General features: G+C 36.4%; 1 protein-coding gene across 3 annotated transcripts in view; it reads right to left on the bottom strand.

Moving 5' to 3' along the window:
* Positions 1-18,906, bottom strand: part of LOC127948330 (glutamate receptor ionotropic, NMDA 2B-like) — a 94,140-nt gene that overhangs the window by 13,072 nt on the left and 62,162 nt on the right. For all 3 annotated transcript variants that reach the window (XM_052544752.1, XM_052544751.1, XM_052544750.1), the window contains exons 7-13: positions 7,022-7,136; positions 6,568-6,776; positions 5,593-5,764; positions 3,854-4,007; positions 3,627-3,752; positions 2,654-2,883; positions 598-758 (exon numbers count right to left, since the gene is read on the bottom strand). In XM_052544752.1, the coding sequence (XP_052400712.1) occupies positions 598-758; positions 2,654-2,883; positions 3,627-3,752; positions 3,854-4,007; positions 5,593-5,764; positions 6,568-6,776; positions 7,022-7,136 (1,167 nt within the window). The remainder of the gene's footprint in view (positions 1-597; positions 759-2,653; positions 2,884-3,626; positions 3,753-3,853; positions 4,008-5,592; positions 5,765-6,567; positions 6,777-7,021; positions 7,137-18,906) is intronic.

Consider the following 18,906-nt stretch of genomic DNA (forward strand, 5'->3'; position numbering starts at 1 on the left):
AAGCATTATATAAGCATTACATAAACAATACATTTGTTACAGTATTCATTAATCTTTTTTCATGTTATAAAAAACACAACTGTTCATTGTCTGTACATGTTAGTTTAGACCTATTAAATAATAGATACAACTTTTGTTTTTAAGAATGTATTAGTAAATGTAGAAATCAACAGTAGCTAAGATGCTTCAGAATAATTTTTCATTGTTAGTAGTAATGTAAACATATGGAAACTTATTGTAGTGTTAACAATAAACTTGTAGTTTTAAATTTAACATTTTATTTCCAAAGTGTATTCAGTGGTTTTTTTCTCATTAAATCCTGTTGTACTAAATGCCTTTTTACATTGTCCACTATTAATACTGATAAAATAAGGACAGCAGAAGTCAGTCTCATGTTAAATCAGTCTTTTACCAAGCATTTCCAAACAATGTCCCTTCAGGATGCCTCATTTTGCCATTATCAATCCAGAGTTCATCCACCCACTCACTCATTACACACTGTACTTACTGCTGTCCTACAAGCTTTTCAGCTTCCTGTCTTCCTAGCCTTTATATTCTTTTCATGCAGATACCATCTCTCTCTTTTTTCATTCTCACCCCATCTTGAGGCTGTGGAGGGCCTCATTTACGTTCTTCTGGTGGAAGCTGGTCATATAGGTGTGCATCTCTTTGTAGTTGTTCCTTATGTTTCTCTCTGTGCTGCCATTGGGCACAGTACCGAAGCGGAATGGAGGGGAGAAGTCATTCGGATGTTGAAACTAGATAAGAGAGAGAAAGCCAGAGAGAAATATATCTATAGAAACCAGCAGTTTCCACATTGTCAATGAACACTCAAGGGACAAAGTGTGAGGAGAGGTGTCATTTCAAAAACCTTTAAAGGTACAACAAATCTTTTTTCCCACCATTCATAATATAAATATTTCCAGTGTAAACATAGACTACAGGTGCATCTCAATAAATTAGAATGTTGTGGAAACAGTTAATTTATTTCAGTAATTCAACTCAAATAGTGAAACTCATATATTTCACTATTAAATAAATTCAATGCACACAAACTGAAGTAGTTTAAGTCTTTGGTTTTTTTAATTGTGGTGATTTTGGCTCACATTTAACAAAAACCCCACTAATTCATTCAACTTTCTATTCAACAAATTAGAATATGGTGACATGCCAATCAGCTAATCGAATCAAAACACATGCAAAGGTTTTCTGAGCCTTCAAAAATTTCTCTCAGTTTGGTTTACTAGGCTATACAATCATGGGGAAGACTGCTGATCTGACAGTTGTCCAGAAGACAATCATTGACACCCTTCACAAGGAGGGCAAGCCTCAAACATTCAGTGCAAAAGAAGCTGGCTGTTCACAGAGTGCTGTATCCAAGCATGTTAACAGAAAGTTGAGTGGAAGAAAAAAGTGTAGAGAAAAAGATGCACAACCAACTGAGAGAACCGCAGCCTTTTGTCAAGCAAAATCAATCAAATTTTATATTGGAAACCAAGGTCCTAGAGTCTGGAGGAAGGGTAGAGAAGCTCATAGCCCAAGTTTCTAGAAGTTCAGTTTTATGTTTCCACGGTCGGTGATAATTTGGGGTGTAATGTCTTCTGCTGGTGTTGGTCCATTGTGTTTTTTGAAAACCAAAGTCGCTGCACCCATTTACCAATACATTTTGGAGCTCTTAATGCTTCCTTCTGCTGACCAACTTTTTGAAGATGCTGATTTCATTTTCCAGCAGGATTTGGCACCTGCCCACACTGCCAAAAGCACCAAATGTTGGTTAAAAACCATGGTGTTGGTGTGCTTGACTGTCCAGCAAACTCACCAGACCTGAACCTTATAGAGAATCTATGGGCTATTGTCAAGAGGAAAATGAGAAACAAGAGACCAAAAAATGCAGATAAGCTGAAAGCCACTGTCAAAGAAACCTGGGCTTCCAGACCAACCTCAGCAGTGCCACAAACTGATCACCTCCATGCCACACCGAATTGAGGCAGTAATTAAAGCAAAAGGAGCTCCTACCAAGTATTGAGTACATGTACAGCAAATTAACATACTTTTCAGAAGGCCAACAATTCACTAAAAATTTAATGTTATGTTATGAAGTATTCTAATTTGCTGAGATAGTTAATTGGTGAGTTTTCCTTAAATTTGAGCCAAAATCATAAAAATTAAAAGAACCAAAAACTTTAACTACTTCAGTCTGTGTGCAATTAATTTAATACAGTACAATTTGAGTTGAATTACTGAAATAAATGAACAATTCCACAACATTCTAATTTATTGAGATGTGCCTGTATGTTCTCTAGACACTTAAAGCCTTGCTAGACAAAGTAAAGCATGACTTAGAGTAAAAAAAACAAGACAAAATCTCATTATATAAATTATTAAAGGAGCTACAGCATCCCCTCCAAATATGTCATCAGTTATTTGAGGATAATAAACAGTAGTATTAGGATGTCACATGCAATGCTGTGCCATGTAAGCATGCATGAATTCACTTATGAACAAATTGCTTTTCATGTCCAGGAGGTGGAATAGATAAAAAAATTTACACAGTAAGTAAGATCAATGAGAACTATAATTTTAATAACAGCTTTCAGATGCCCGACCTTCACTTTTGCACATGCCGTTAAATTTGACCAATAAACCCTTTTACCTTTTTATCACTCAGGCCCGTCACCTGGTCCACATATTCCTCTTGAATCATAAATGCAGCTAGGTTGGCAGTGTAGCTGGCCAGGAAAATCACAGCGAAGAAGGCCCAGACCGAGACCATGATCTTGCTAGTAGTGCCTTTGGGGTTCTGCACGGGCACAGAGTTATTGAAGACCAAACCCCAAAGTAGCCAAATAGCTTTTCCGATGGTGAAGGAGGGACCGCCGGGCTCTGATGAGGTGTAAAGAGGTAGAGAAATTGAAATAGAGAGTTATTACCTTATAATTTAATAGGAATCAGAGAGGAGTAAAAGGGCAGAGGAAGAAAAGCCATAATAAATAGCCATGAATTAACTATTCAGTTTTGATTTTGATCAAAAGAATCAGTAATATTCAGAGAAGCAGTACACTGCTAAGCATGAAATCAGCCAATACAACATGGAAAAATGTATATAATATCCAAAACTAAAATACAAGGTTATTTTATTTTTGTAATTACATTGCATATATGTCACCCTGGGCCACAAAACCACTCATAAGTGTAAATTTTTTGAAATTGAGATTTATATATCATCTGAAATGATTTATAAATCATTTTAATTTCATATTTCAAACATATGTTATATGAGAATGTAGAAATAAATATACAAAACAGACATAAATAATAATGTATAAAGATGCATTTATTTGCATTTATTATGTGTATGTAATTTGAATTAATATATATATATATATATATATATATATATATATATATATATATATATATAAAGCACCATTAAATGCACAGTTAAATTCATAGCTATGAACAGAAGTATATTATATAAAATAAAAATAATTTAATGTTTAGATGGATATAAAATGAAAACGTTAACCTATATATACCAAATGTATATTGGCGTTCTGTATAAAGATTATTGATTTGTGTGTGTGTGTGTGTGTGTGTGGGTGGGTTTATATAAGTTGTTTGCACACCTCGTCCATCTGCCAAGCAGCGATTATAGCCAACAGGACTGAAGTACTCAAAAATGAAAACAGCCACGGCTGAAACTATCAACAGCATAACGAACATCATTACCCAGACATCAGCGCTGAAGGGCTCTGAGAGCAAAAAATGAAGGGAAAAGAAATTACTAATGAAGAGTGCACTTGAATTTGGAATTACATCTTGAATGCCATTACAGTGTGTATATAGCACTTACCTAAAAAGGCAGAGGGAGACACTGTGCCATTGCTACGAGAGACCATGACACTAATCCCAGTCTCTATGAAGGGCACAGAGAAGTCAATGACCTCTGACCTCTCTTCATTAATGGTCAAGGAGCCCACTGCCATGTGGGCATTCTTCAACACCACCTAAACATGAGGAAAAGTGGCGGTTATACCGAACCTGGACTAGTCTAGGCATGCCACAACAGAGGAAAGAAAAGTGCAACAGTGTGAGAAGCAAAAGGTGAATGAGAAATCCATGATGGAAAAAAACAAAACTGTGAGACCAAGCAAGGCAGAAATCAGGTTATTTCCTACAGTGGGTCGCAGGAGCTTTTAATAGCCATTTCTCCGTTTTTCAACCTTTCCCTAATCACCACATCCCCAAACCCATCACTTGTCCAGGTACTGTATATTTAGAGTTACATATAAAAGGCCTCTGGTGGTATAGGAAAATGGGACAAAACAGAGGTAATAAGGTGAATGTATGCTACAGGAAGGCTTTTTCTACATCAGGGCTACTCAAACGGCCACAAAACCGTATTTCTTTAGCCTCAAGGGCCACACTTCTAATTTTTTTATAGTGCCCATGTTATATTAATAAGGCAACTGAGTGTTATACACTTACACGACCACTTACAGTAGCAAACTAAATCGCTCCCATCATAATCAATGAAGCTGTACTGTAAGCGCTCATCTGTGGCACAGTTTGCAGAGCGGACTATAGATTTCTGCTTGGTGTTGGAAATTTTTTAAATTGCACTGTGCATTTACCATGGTATATACTGTACCAGAATCTCAGAAAACATGCATGCCACGATAATGCCCTGTGGGCTGCATGTTGATTATGCCATTCTAAATCCTATTTTCTTTCTCCATCCTTTCAAAATATGAGACTGTATTTTGCATATTTGCTTGAGTGTGTGTTGCGTTACAGCATCTATCACTGAACATGAGCATTCTTGGAGCATCAGATCTTGTAAAGACTTTAAGTAAACATAAAGAGAGCTACTAAGAGTCTGCAACTCCAAATGTAATGCAGTTCTATGAGTATTCATATGACTAGGACAGAAAGGGAACTGCATAACATTCATTCCAACTGTGGATTTACATATGATCCGGTAACTCGTATTATTTCTCATCTGAATTAATGCACCAGCTGTATTTTCCCTTGGGCTTGTGCAAACTCACTTGCTCACATTTTCCCTTCTCTTTCATCTGTTCTTGTCATAGAGATACTTTTCAGATTTTCATTTTTTGGAAATAAGATATAATCAGAAATCCAGTGACAATCCAGAACTTTGTCCTTATGGTTATTACAATTGACCAAATCCGTAAAAAAAGCTAATAAATGAAATAATTTAAAGCAAATAAATCTGTATAGACATTGAAAATATATCACAGCATCACATAAATCACAACATGAATACTAAAACTAACTAAAATTGAAAAGAAAACAAAATATCAAAATATGATTTTATTCAAAATAACAAAAGCTATGTACGTATGTAGTATATCAATGATACTAAAATAACACTGGAGCCAATGGTATACATGCAATGTGAGTTTGAGCCTGGCTTGCAAACATTTCCTGATCCAACATCACCCATTTAATCACACAAAAGTGTTTGATCCAGCAAGCTCTTGGATAAGAAACAACCTATTCAGCCCAAACCCTGTGGTGTTTTATAAGAACCAGTAGTTTTCTTACTAAAAGCATTTTGAAACTAACCTCTCCAACCATGCCATTCCATGTCCCATTGATCTTTTTGCCATGCTTCCCATTGGTCACCAGGTAGAGATCGTAGGTAAATTTTACAGTCTTGGCAATCTTTTTGAGGATGTCTATACAGAAGCCTTTGCAACAGCGTTTAATGTAGATCCCTGAATCTCCTGTCTGATTTCTGGAGGTAGGAAAAACAGGAAGAAAAAGTTGAGAAGATTAATGTTAGCAAGTTATTTTTTGAAATAGTGAAGATGGCTTTTAACAAATTTTGCCTTAGCCGTTCATCAATCCTTAATCAAAGTACCATTTCATAATAAATCTGTGTCTGAAGAAATCAATCAGTGAGTCAACATAACATCAAAATGACTAATGACCACTGCACTGAATATTGCATTGACTACATTGGAACACGGAGACTTAAATTTGTCAAAATTCACATTAATCTCGGATCATTTCTCATAATAAATGAGTGAAATTATAAGCAATAATTTATTACAATAATGCTAAATGAATTTAACACATATATTTTTAATCAATATTAAAAGTAGACATGAGATTCCAGTTTAATCCATAGATAAATCAGTGTTTTACGTCAATAGTGCAATACTGTATACACCACACTTTCTTACTAATTGATATAATCTAGTCCTGACAGTGGCAGAGCACCTTACATTTGAAAACTGAGTGTAGGATCTGTGCTCTCATGAGACAAATCAGCATTTTGGCAGTCAAGATTAATGACTGATCTATATTGATCTTATACAATGACTGATTGAAGATATTTTACCTATACTATGTAGCTTTATCTATATTGGATATTAAGCAAATCTTCACAGACAAAACAGTGTGGTATGCCTGAGACCACTGAAAAAAAGTCTACCACTTATAACATCTACTGTGAAATTTGTGACCAATCTGAATTTTGAACCAAACTTAGGCACATTTCCCTGAATATCTGTACATTTCCCATTAGATTCTCACTGGAGTTTGAGCTGTTTTCGGCACGGCACTGTATTCCTCATGCAGGTGCCACTGAGGGGGTCAACATCCTCCACAATAACAAATGGAGCCTCCTCCAGTGTAACAATGGACAGGTGGTCATCCTCCCGCTCCCCAGCATCCGAGTAGAGCTCGAACCGAGGCCACACATGGTACTTCATTGCCAGAGACCCGTTCTCCCATTTACCGACCTGTGAAAGTGCAAAGAGGGCAAGATGAGAGCAGAAGATGAGAGAAGGATAATGAGTGAGATAATGAGAGGCTGTTGAGGTTGAAGTGGCTGCGACTGGATTAGTGCGGACTAAATTTGAGGACGGCTGAAATCTTGAATTAAGATAAAGAATAAATGAAGGTTGATAATTGCATCAGGGAACTGCACAGTCATGAGTTAAGAGAAATCAAGAGGCAAAAGAGAGAAATGATTAGAGATACTCACCCTTTCATACTGTCTCTCCTTATTTAACAGTATAATGACCAACTTTGGGTGCATCTGAAAACCGTCCTCACTGAAGGAGAGGTTGCGTCCTTCAAATGTCACATTCATGAGGTACCTGAAGAGAAAACAGAGTGAATATATCAGACCAGACATGTTCGGTGGTTATTAACACAAAGGCACCTTCCTTGCTTAGACCTCTATAGCAAATATTTTCAGAACAAGTCGTAGAAATGTACAGGAATCCCTCAATGTCAGCAGATTACATGGCATTCTAGTGTACCTAGTGTTTGGGCTTCTGCACACTATCCATATATGTCCACACACATTTATAATGCAGGAAAGCAGGTTTGTTGCTAGAGGCTATAGCAAATTATATTCACAATGGCAAATGTGAATCTGGCAGCCTACTGGTCACAAAACTACTATTATGACTTTTAAATCCATCCAGTTGGAGAGTTTTGAAGCTGGTTTTAATTTCACATTAACAAAATAATCATGAACCAAATAAATAATAATAATCCAAGGGAAAACATTTATTACAGAGGTGAGTGATATTACATGTCAAATCTAACAACCGATATCTTAGCCTTTAGTCAGTCATCCAAGAAAATTTTTACATCAACTTTTTATTTAAAAAGTAGCACATTTCTATATTATAATTATAAACCAGTTTGCTGCATCTTGAAATAATTTGGCTTTGTATTTGGTTGTAATGGATGCTGTGGATGAGACAGCAAACACTGCATGGAGAATATTTTCTTCTAAATGTCAAGTTTTTTCCCAAAACAGCATGCTTGACCTCCATCACTTAGGAATTAATCCTTGTCACGCAACCTTAAGAACCAGAGCATCTTGACTACACTGCCTTGGATAGCTTTTGACATTGTCAGCCAAAAACTGTTAATTTCAATGCGGACAACATGAACTAATTTATTGGTTTATTTCCTACTTGAACAGATAATATAAAGTTAGCAAAAAAGCCTCATTTACTGGCTCTCAATCCAGGAGTCCCTCATGGCTCAGTATTTGGTCCTTTAAATTTTTCCATCTACATCAGATCACCCTGCATTACCATCTAATCAGAGTGTAAATTTGATTCCTCCTCACTGGCCCACCAGATTTTGTCAAATAACCTCTTCGAGTTCATACAAAATGCTTTCGGTCGATTTGTAATTAACCTCTGTTGTAATTAACCTCTTTCGTGTCACTAACCTGCTCCACAGACAAATTTGGGCAGTACTTAATGGACTGTCTGAGTCTAGTGTCTCGTCTTTACTGACCTCATCTAGCACTTAGATATCTGAACTACAGCAACAATGTTTAAGCATTCTTGTATTGTGTTGTTCTTCTTGTTGCCCTTGAGATTTAACTTAGCACTTGACTTCTTAGTATTCTCTGCCATAGTTCCAGCATTTGGCACTTAATGTACGTGATATGTATATATGAGTTTATAATAAGACAAAAAAGTAATGAACCCTTCAGTAACATTATACAACACATGTTATGAGCATCACAATAAGATTAATATTAGGGGTGCTCCGATCAGGATTTTTGAGGCCAATCTCCGATCACAGGAAGCAGTAATCTCCCAATACGATCACCGATACCAATCTTTTTAAAGCCTTCTTTTTATCATGTAGAATTATTTATAGTGATGATCCAATCAAGATTTTTAGAAATTTATTCAGGGCCTGAATTTTATTTTTGAAAATCAATTCCCCTCTTATTTGACTCTCGTGACAGGGTATTTTTTCATTTGTGTTAGATGTGTAAGCGGTGCAGAAGCAGCACGAACTGTGCATGCTTTCACTCAGGAGTCTGGTCCTGATCCATGGCTGTTTACTACGAACACAACATTTATCCATTATTTTGATTTTAAATCCCAACAGTTACTGAAAATGCTTTTTTAAACATGGTGATTGTTTTTTTACACAGTACAGTAATACAATCTTTCATAGACGTGTTTAAATGCAATAAATACCGTATGAGAAACATATTATTTAATGCTTTTTACTTCTGTATTTACTTACAGGTTGATATATTAAGTTGCTCAAGTGGCAAAACATTTAAACTACTTTTATTACATTATCACATTTACATTTACATTTAATCATTTAGTAGACGCTTTTATCCAAAGCGACTTACAAATGAGAACAATATAAGCAGTCAGGTCAACAAGAGAACAACAACAGTATACAAGTATTTTTTTATAAATATGAAAGACAAGAAAAGAAGGAAAAGCTAAGCTACACTGCTGCAGATGCCCCGCTCATGGAACGCACTGCCGAACTGCAACCGTGTGCAGTGAATGCTTTAAAGCTGCAGTATGTAACTTTTGTAAAAATATATTTGTTAAACCTGTCATTATGTCCTGACTGTAGAATATGAGACAGATAATCTGTGAAAAAATCAAGCTCCTCTGGCTCCTCCCAGTGGTCCTATTGCCATTTGCAGGAATACCATCGCTCCCGGTAAGAATCAACCAATCAGAGCTGCGTTCCGTAACTTTGTTTGTGTTCAAAATGTAGAAAAATGTATATAATAAGCGAGTACACCATGAATCCATTTTCCAAACCATGTTTTTAGCTTGTCCTGAATCACTAGGGTGCACCTGTAATAAGTGTTTATATTCGGCCTATTTTAGATTGCTTCGGGGGTACCTTGGCAGAGTAACCCAGTACCTTTGTGATTCTTCATAGACATAAACAGAGAGAAGTAGTTCTGGCTACGATGTTCTTCCGCAACACGCAAGCAGTTCTGTTTATTAACCGCTAGAGCGTCAAAAGTTACCGACTGCAGCTTTAATCCTTTATGCACTGTAAACCAGGTCAGTGTGGTGCGAACACTTTAATACAGCGCTGTTTCGTCCCACTTTTGGTGTGTTTGTCTTTCTGTTAAGAGGGAGGCATGACAACAGAGTTAAGGATCCAAATGCAGCTTTTATTCGCAAGAGGTCAAAACAGGTCAGACACCAGCAAACAGGTAAAATCTGGGACGAGACAAAAGAGTAATCCAAGTACAAGGTCAAAAAACAAGGCGGCAAAGCAAGGCAAGGAAACACAGGGACTAGGAACAGGGTAAAGGCTAAACAATAATTAGCAATGTGTGTGTGGATGAGTGCAACCTTTAAAGTGTCACTGATGGGAACCAGCTGTGGTGTGATAATAAGTTCCTAGGCAGGGGTTATGGGAAATGGAGTCCGGAGAAAACAAAGAAGAGAACCACAATCATGACACTTCCCATATCAAATGGAGTGTGCATGAACGCTCAAGTGTCCAAGAGAGAATGCGAGCACTGAATGATTTAAGCACTGGAAAGATTTAAAAAGAAATTTATATACTTTAGTGATGATGTTAGTGCAGACGCGATGTGATCTGAAGCCATTTGCACATTTTGAGAGAGAAAGTGCGTGCGCTGTGATTCACTCATGCTGTTTGTAAAATTACATTTCACAGAAAAATTATTTACTGAGGAAATATGAATTGTTCACCACCTTCAGCATTAAAATTATTTCACCTGCGCCTGACACAGACTGAGACGGTGCTACTGTATATCGTGCCAAATCTCTCACGTCATTTCAGCTTAATATAGTTTTTTTTTTTTTTTTTTAGATCGGCCTTTATAGAGACCTCCTATCAATTATCTCAGAGCCATTATCGACCGATAATGATTGGTAGACGATTGATCGGAGCACCCTTAAATAATATACTAAATAAATGTCTATTACTAGCAGTGTTTTTTTTGTGTGTGTGTGTGCGTGTGTGTGTGTGTGTGTGTGCATTTCCTCCAGTGCTTTTTGTGTGTTTCTTCCAGTGTTTCCTCCAAACTAAAATTTCAATATCATATTTTGGTTTAGGGATCAATTCTCACTATAAACCAGTTTTTTTTTTCCTTTTTATTAGCATGCATATTACTAGCATATTGACTGTTTATTAGTACTTAGAAAGCACATATTAATGCCTTATTCTGCATGACCATAATATATAGTTCCCTTAATCCTACCCAATACCTAAAATTAACAACTTCCTTACTTAACTATTAATAAGCAGCATTTTCGGAGTTTGAGGAAAAAGTATTAGTAACTGTAACAGTGAGAACTGGTCCTCACTAAAGTGTGACCAAAATATGATACTGAAATTTTAGTTTTTATTATAGTTATTTTTTCAACAAGTAAAAACAATTAAAAAAAATTAAATTAACATACATTCAGACAAGAGTCAAATTTATATTTTTATATAATATATATGTATTAATATTTTATAGTGAATTATAATTTGATTGATTAACTATAAAAAATGTGTTTTTAGGACAACAGTTGTTTTCTTCATAATTATGTACGTTGTACATTAATACAATGTATTTTGTCAAACTTTACACTTTCTGCTATTTCATTAATTGCCATTTTATTATAAATATGTGTTAAATTGTATCTGGTTTTCCTTGGTAATGACGGTTGACATGTTCAAAAGTGTTTCTATGATGTTCAGAAATTGATTTTCTTAAAAATAAACATACCCTAACCAATGTTACGTATGACAACCAGTCCTAGTGTTCCCTATAGATAAATAAGGAAAGGTGCTTAGATGGATATACTTTTCCATTAGTTCACCCTACTGTGTCAAACGCAGAACATAAATTTCCCCACAGTAATAAAAAACATCAGCAGTAAAACATTATGAAGCAGAATCACATAGACGAGTCGTTTCCCTTTTCTTCCATCTGGGTGTAAAATTTATGACGTAGAAGAACTGACCCAATTTAGACAGTGACTGTAAATCAGTCTGTAGTCAGGTGCGTGTGTGTGTTTGTGCCCTTGAGCGCTGATACACGCACAGATTTTCATCATAGCGTGAGCATCATGTATTTGTGTCAACAAGTTTTGTGTCAGAGCCAGTGAAAACTCTCTGCTGCACTCCTCACTCTCTTGCCTCCATCTGTGGGCTGTTGTCGCCATGACAACAATCGGCCTCATGAAAACTCAACAAAAAAGAAATAAATATCTGCTCTAAACGAGAGAATGAAAGACATGTATGCAAACAGGGAGAAGGCTAGAGAGCAGCAGAATGACCAAACAAATAGTGTGTACTGTATGTCTAGTGCATATACAATACAATGAATGGAGTAAGACTGTGAAACAATGCTGTACATCTATACATACAGTACAGAAGCTAACATCAAAAAATTGACTTCCTGGAGGAGGTCTATAACATCTGGAGAAAGCTAACCATTAGCATATCAATGGCAGTCGCTCATCTGCCACAGGATATACTTCAAACAAAATCGAAGAATCAACTGAAATGATCTAATTTCTTAAAGAAAATCAGGTCGAAACAAAGTTCGTTTTGACAGTTCAAAACAGCTCACCAAAGCTGACTTTTTGGGGGAGTTCGTTTTGACTCCTAAACGCCTTTGAGCTACCATTGGTCCGTGGTGATTACACAGTCAGTGGGTGTGTTCTGGAACTCCGCCTTCTTTGATGTGCCATTTTATTTTCCCCTGGTTATTTCTCATCCCAACATTCTTTCTGTTTTCGTTAAGCAGACGCACATACCACCTCATTTCTTCTTGTTCATTTTCTTTGACAATGAATAGATCATTGCTACTGCCAGATGTTTACAAAACTGTTCTTCTCTCACAGCCGCCATCGTTGTTTAGTTTAGTTTTATTTACAACCCGCCTCCAGCAGCGTGGGGTTGTTGGAATATTTGAAAACAGTATACTGTCGCTTCTGCATTTTGGAACTTCTTTTTGCCCTCAAACGAAAAACGAAAAAGAACTTTGTTTGAACTATATCGGGGCCATAAGCCCTTCAATTGAAATACTTGCAATTTAGCCTATATTTGTTAGCAAAAATAGACAACAGAAAACATAGCTACTTTTGAATAGCTTATAAATTTACTGGTTTATTTGCTACATAGAAATTTATAATAATAATAATAATAATAATAATTCTGCCCCTCAATCCTGGAGTCCCTCATGGCTCAGTATTTGGTCCTTTATTTATTTTCCTTATAGATCAGTTCACCCTGCAATGCCTTCTAATCATAGCTAATTTTTAATAGGTGTAAATGGAAAAATACATTGTATGCCCACTGAATGGTGTAGCTACCAGCAGGGGCTAACTGAATCATGCTAACCCTTCAAATATGCCCCGTGATTTATTAAAACAGCACTTACAACAGATTATATATCATTTGGTAGCGTGGTAAACTATCATGTGACTGCAAATTACTTTGTTGTTACATTTACACTACTAGAAAATGATATATACAAACTGCAGTAGTTACTGCAATAGTAACATGAACATCAGATCCATTTAACCTATAGTCTTACACAGACTCGCACACCATCAATTCCCAAATCGGTGTGTTAGGGAAGTCTTTGCTGATTCCTGACACACGAAGGTACGTACAACCCCAAACTGCCAACAGATAGAATGAAAGTGAGAGGGTGTGTGTGAAAGAGAGAGGGAGAGAAAGACCCACCAGCATATAAAATGTGTTACCATGGTGCCCACAACCATAGCAATCTCCAAGCAATCTGCTGTGTTGCCATGGGAACAGTAATCTCACCCGAAAGAGTGAGGGAGAAAGAGAGGAAGAGTCATGGAGAGAGAGGTAGCATATTTTGTACTTACAGCAAGACGCATGATGCAGCAGAGACCCATTTATCTGTCGCTATAAATACAAACAGATCGATACTGGACATGTCAGCCAACCAGATTTATCTTATCCAACGTTTTTCAGTTTTAGCATTGATCTGACATTAGAAAACTCAGCTTCAGATTTACCGTACACCCATTTAAAAGCACAGCCGTTCAAGGAGCTATTAATTACTTGATCGTACATTCAAGGGTTTCCTCTCATGTTTAATTTTGGACCTGACGTAACATCTTCTGGCTTGACACCATGCCATTTCATGATACTTGTCACAACTCTGAAAAAGCCTTTCAGGTCAACAGGGAACAGCTTTAACAATCATCAAAACTTGAAGGAGTGCAAGGACTGTATTATTTTATTAATGTCCAGAGCAGGGGCGTTTCTCCGGGGAGCAGTGTTGTTATTGTTAACTAAAACTATTAAAAATAATTTTCTCTCACTGAAATTATGTTGAAATAAAATGTAAAATATGCAAAAATGTATAATAAAAAATTACTTTACAAATATATATAAAAAAATTGATATGTATATAAAGTATCACTGTCCGAAAGTGAGACCACTGCATAAAGTTGCAGAAGGAGGCAATGTGTCTTTTGCTTCCCCTGAGCACATGGGTGTCTTACAAATATTGTTTTTGATGGGATCACTTGATGCCCTGGACAAGATAAGGCATGACCAAAGAAAAAAACTGTTTAACAACTTGGTAGTTCTTCACATAAGTATAAGAAGTCCATAGCTAGTGGTACAGTTTCTCTGTAATGTGTAGGTGGACCCAGGTTCAAACATGATTTTGAATTCAACAGCAAAACTGCACCTGAAATAGACAGCTGGATCTTTTATGAAAAAGGTCATGCAAGTTACATAAGGGTGAGTATATGATCTTCAGTTTAAAGTAAATTATATACAGAAGGTGCAATGTGATTGGACAAAAGAAATGTGAGATATGATTGATCAAATACTCTGTCAATGGTATAACGCCCACTCTTTATGTTCGCATACAGTACACAAATTGTTCTGGGAGGGTCAAACTGTAGGAATTGGACAAATTAATTATGAGGTAAACAATTCATCCCCTCAGACATCACTAATTATATGGTCACATCCGAACTTGAAATTACTTTAAAGGGGTAGTTCACCCAAAAATTCTGTTATTAATTCCTAACCATCATGTCATTTTTTCATCTTTAGAACAAAAATTACAATATTTTTAATGAAATCTGAGAGTTCTCTGACCCTCCCATAGACAGCTACCATGATGAAGGCATAGAAAAGTAGCAAGATTATCGACAAAGTAGTCCATCAGTGACATCAGTGGTTCAACTGTAATGTTGTTGTTGAGTAATTAATGACAGAATTTTCATTTTTGGTTGAACTATCCCTTTAAATGATCTGTGACTGAGGCGTTTTTAGTGAGCACTCAGCACAGTTCATTTACTGTAATACTGCACCTCCGTGTCGGCAACCTTCATGACACCAACTGTGTTTAAAGGGGATTAGCTGACTAATGTTCTGAAAATAATGTGACTATTAATAATAACAAATAAATGACACATAAAATATGATTTTTGCTTTAAAATTCTAAAATTGCTTTTGAAGTAATACAAAAATCATCAACACATTTTAATTAGACTTGATATGACTTAGTATGTTTATAAAGAACAGTTTACTCAGAAATGAAAATTCTGTGACCATTTATTGTAACAAAATTTAATGGATATGGAGAGTGCTTGAAAAAGTAAATTGAAAAAGAGTAAATTATGATTGTTATGTAAATTATAATTAGTTAATTTGTGGGTGAACTGTCCAAATAAAGCAATATTTCACCCAAAAATTATACTTCTGTAATCATCTATACTTAACCCTCCAAACTTGTATGTTTTCTTCTTCTGCTGAACACACAAAAAAGAACCATACAGTTGATGGTAGCCATTGACTTCCATAGTATTTTTTCATACTATGGAAGTCAATGACGACTTTCAAACGTTTGGTTACACACATTCTTCAAACAGTCTGTGGCGAGTGGGGCGGGGCGGGGCCGAGGGACGTGGGAACGAGTGAGGCCGGCGGAATGATTGGGAAATCAGCGACACGTCTCCCACGTAGGAGATGGAAGGATATAAAACTGCAGCGACGATAGTGAAGGACGAGAGAAGACCAGGCCTGGGCCTTATTTTATGTTTTGCTTTTTATTTGCGCGCATCAATCGTCCGTGAGGGGCTGATGCACTGTTTTGTTTGTTTTGTGATTATTAAAGTTTCATTTTGATTGTGCGCCGGTTCCCGCTTCCTTCTTCCCAATGAATATGGAGATTTTATTATTACACAGTCCCTCCAGAAAAACGCAGATTTTTTTTGTGATTATTGCGAGCAAAAATCCTTGATTTTGTGGCACGTTTTCTTAAAAAATGCGATGTAATATGCGGGATATTTTTGCAATTTTATGCGATGAAATTGCGTGAACTTGCAAAAACTGCGGTTTGATTCCCCCAACACCTTTTTCTCACTAGGCTACTACCTTAAATGTAAAGAGTAATTTCTTATTACTTCCTATGATAAGCGAGCACACTAAATCACAGAATATTTAATTTGCAATCTCTTACTGCAATGTAAATTATTTTACATACTACTAATATAATTACAACTGTAAGTTTTTGGTACTGTTCTGTAACAAAAAAGTGCAATCTTACAACTGTAAAGTTGCATCAACTTCTGAATGAAACTACAACAGTGTTAGTAGCCTAGTGTGAAGGGGGTGTTGGGGGAATCACCTTTTTTTCTCTATTTCATCAAACCGCAGTTTTCGCAAGTTCTCGCAATATTATTTGGCTCCACTGTCATGTAACAAATCGGGAAACTGCTTCGCACATTTTTTTGCACTTATTTTTGTTGGCAAATAAGAATGATTTGCACGCTTCAAGTTTCACCCTGGTTTCACTGTTGGGTTTGCAGATGATGTTCACATCACGTAATTACGTCACTTCATAAGGTTCCCATGGCAATAGGGGGGAAATGGCGCTTTACTTGTGTGAAGAAAACGCAACATTTTTCAACTTTCTGCTAATATATATGTGAGTTTTTTGCAACGAAAATACAGGGATTATGAAATCATGCTAGCCCCGCATATTTTGCTTTATGAAATCGGCAATTTATGCGGCAATTTATGCGGCAAAAGAGCGGCGTATTTGAAAAAATGCAACCCCGCATAAATATGCGGCCTTTGGCTGATTATGCATTAAATCAGGTGATCGCATAATCGCAACTTTAGGGAAAGTAAATTATGACAGAAGTTTCATTTTTATGTGGACTATGCCTTTAATATAAAAGAAACATACAAAAATTGTATGGGACTAGTGTGTTGATAATGTCAGGTAAATGGTGTTTCATTTGCTTTCAACTTGTAGCATGACTTTACAGTACATTTGACTAAACGTCCTGTCAAGAGAGGGCTTTGTCTTCTCATTTCAGAAGACCACCACGCGTCACTGGTCTAGAGGGAGGCAGACATGGCTGTTATGAGTCTAGAAATAATTACAGTGTTTGCCCACCAGCACTGGGTTATTTTAATGCATCATCAACACAGGGGCGACAATAATCTGCAGAGGATTTATAACGCATGAGGTGTTGTGACATCATGATATTAGTTCACCTAAACAGGATTTCAGATTAGCCAAACACAGTTCGAATCATACTTTGGTCTCTTATCTCATATTCAGAGCCACCCACAGTGCAATCTATATACATGAAAGTGGATGTGGGCTGGGGAAGTGTGTATAGGTTTTTCTAAAAGTAAGTGTGTGTTTATGTATGCATTTTTAATTAAAGCAAGTTAGAGGCTCCTGGGTGAACCAGAGATTAATTACCTTTACTTACACAGGACACCGTGTAATGATCAAACCCTTCCCCAGGGAAGCCTGTGGGACTTGTAACACCGCGATACACCACCAACACTCACACACTCTAATGGATAGACCTAAAACACACACTGATACATAGACACACAGTTCATCTCTGTATAAAGGCACACAAACACACCTTTGGGAATTGAGCTGCGTTAAAGTTTTAACGCCAAATATTTTGAAAAGTCAGACTGTTCATTTTGCATTTTGTATTCTATATGTGTGAGAAAGCAAACATTAAATGGAGACAGAAAGGAAGTGTGTGACAGTGAGCAAAGAATAGCAAGATAGACAGAGAAAGAAGACAGAGAGAGAAAGACAGCTTGCAAGACCGAAGGGGCTCACCAGTGTACAACTGATATCTTGACCTACTTCTGAAGAGTTATTGTCAGGGTCTTTCAGCAATGCCCAAAAGCATAATAAAAACGTCCACAACCACCTTATTAAACTTTCTGGGCATCAGGTCTACTGGCCACCCAGTGAACCTGAGAGCGGCAGCCTGAGGGGCTACAATTAACTGAAGAGGAGAATAAAAGCCTGGCAGCTTCACAAGCTTTAAGCACCTCAGAGGAGTCAAAGCAACAGAGAGACAAGCCACACAATCACGCATGCCAGGGAAAACACAACATCATAACACCAACAAACATGCAAGGATGTAATATCTGCAAGATTGGGGAGACCGTATACTGTATGTGTTTAGTCAATACAAAAATAATCAAAACTTAAAAACACGTAATTACGAAAAATGTAAATTAAAACTCTCTGAACTCTCTGTGACACTTCACTTTTTTTTTCTTATTGAAATAACTGTTTCTTGTTAGATTTTTCTTGTCAGTTATGTTACCATGATGTTTTTTTTTTGCATTTGTGTATGACCCTGAGAACCTTCTATTATTATGACTATTTATTTAAAAGTTACTTGTGATGGACTTTGATTCGTAATGTGGCTTTCTCACTACTTATGTTTTTAAGGTGGTTATCAGTACATTATAAAGACAGGGTTTTTCTTTTATATTTTAATAATTGGCTATATTAACATTGTTTTAATTTATAATTTTTTACTGTAAATGTAATTTTAATCTGTAAAACCACAGTTGCTGTTTTTACTGTAAATTTCACTGAATTGTTTACTGTGTAATATATTAATAATAAACATTTAAAAGGCATATAATTCAGTAACTTTTAACCTCATTATCTCTTTTTAAAATGCAATATATTTGACAATAATAAAAGGCTGCATCTATTTAAAAAACACGTTAAAAACAAAACAAGAACTTGGAAATGCAACCCGATCTCACGGCTACAAGGTGGCTTATTCACACAAATTCGTA

Source organism: Carassius gibelio, chromosome B1, assembly GCF_023724105.1.
Source record: "Carassius gibelio isolate Cgi1373 ecotype wild population from Czech Republic chromosome B1, carGib1.2-hapl.c, whole genome shotgun sequence".
Taxonomy (NCBI): Eukaryota; Metazoa; Chordata; class Actinopteri; order Cypriniformes; family Cyprinidae; genus Carassius; species Carassius gibelio.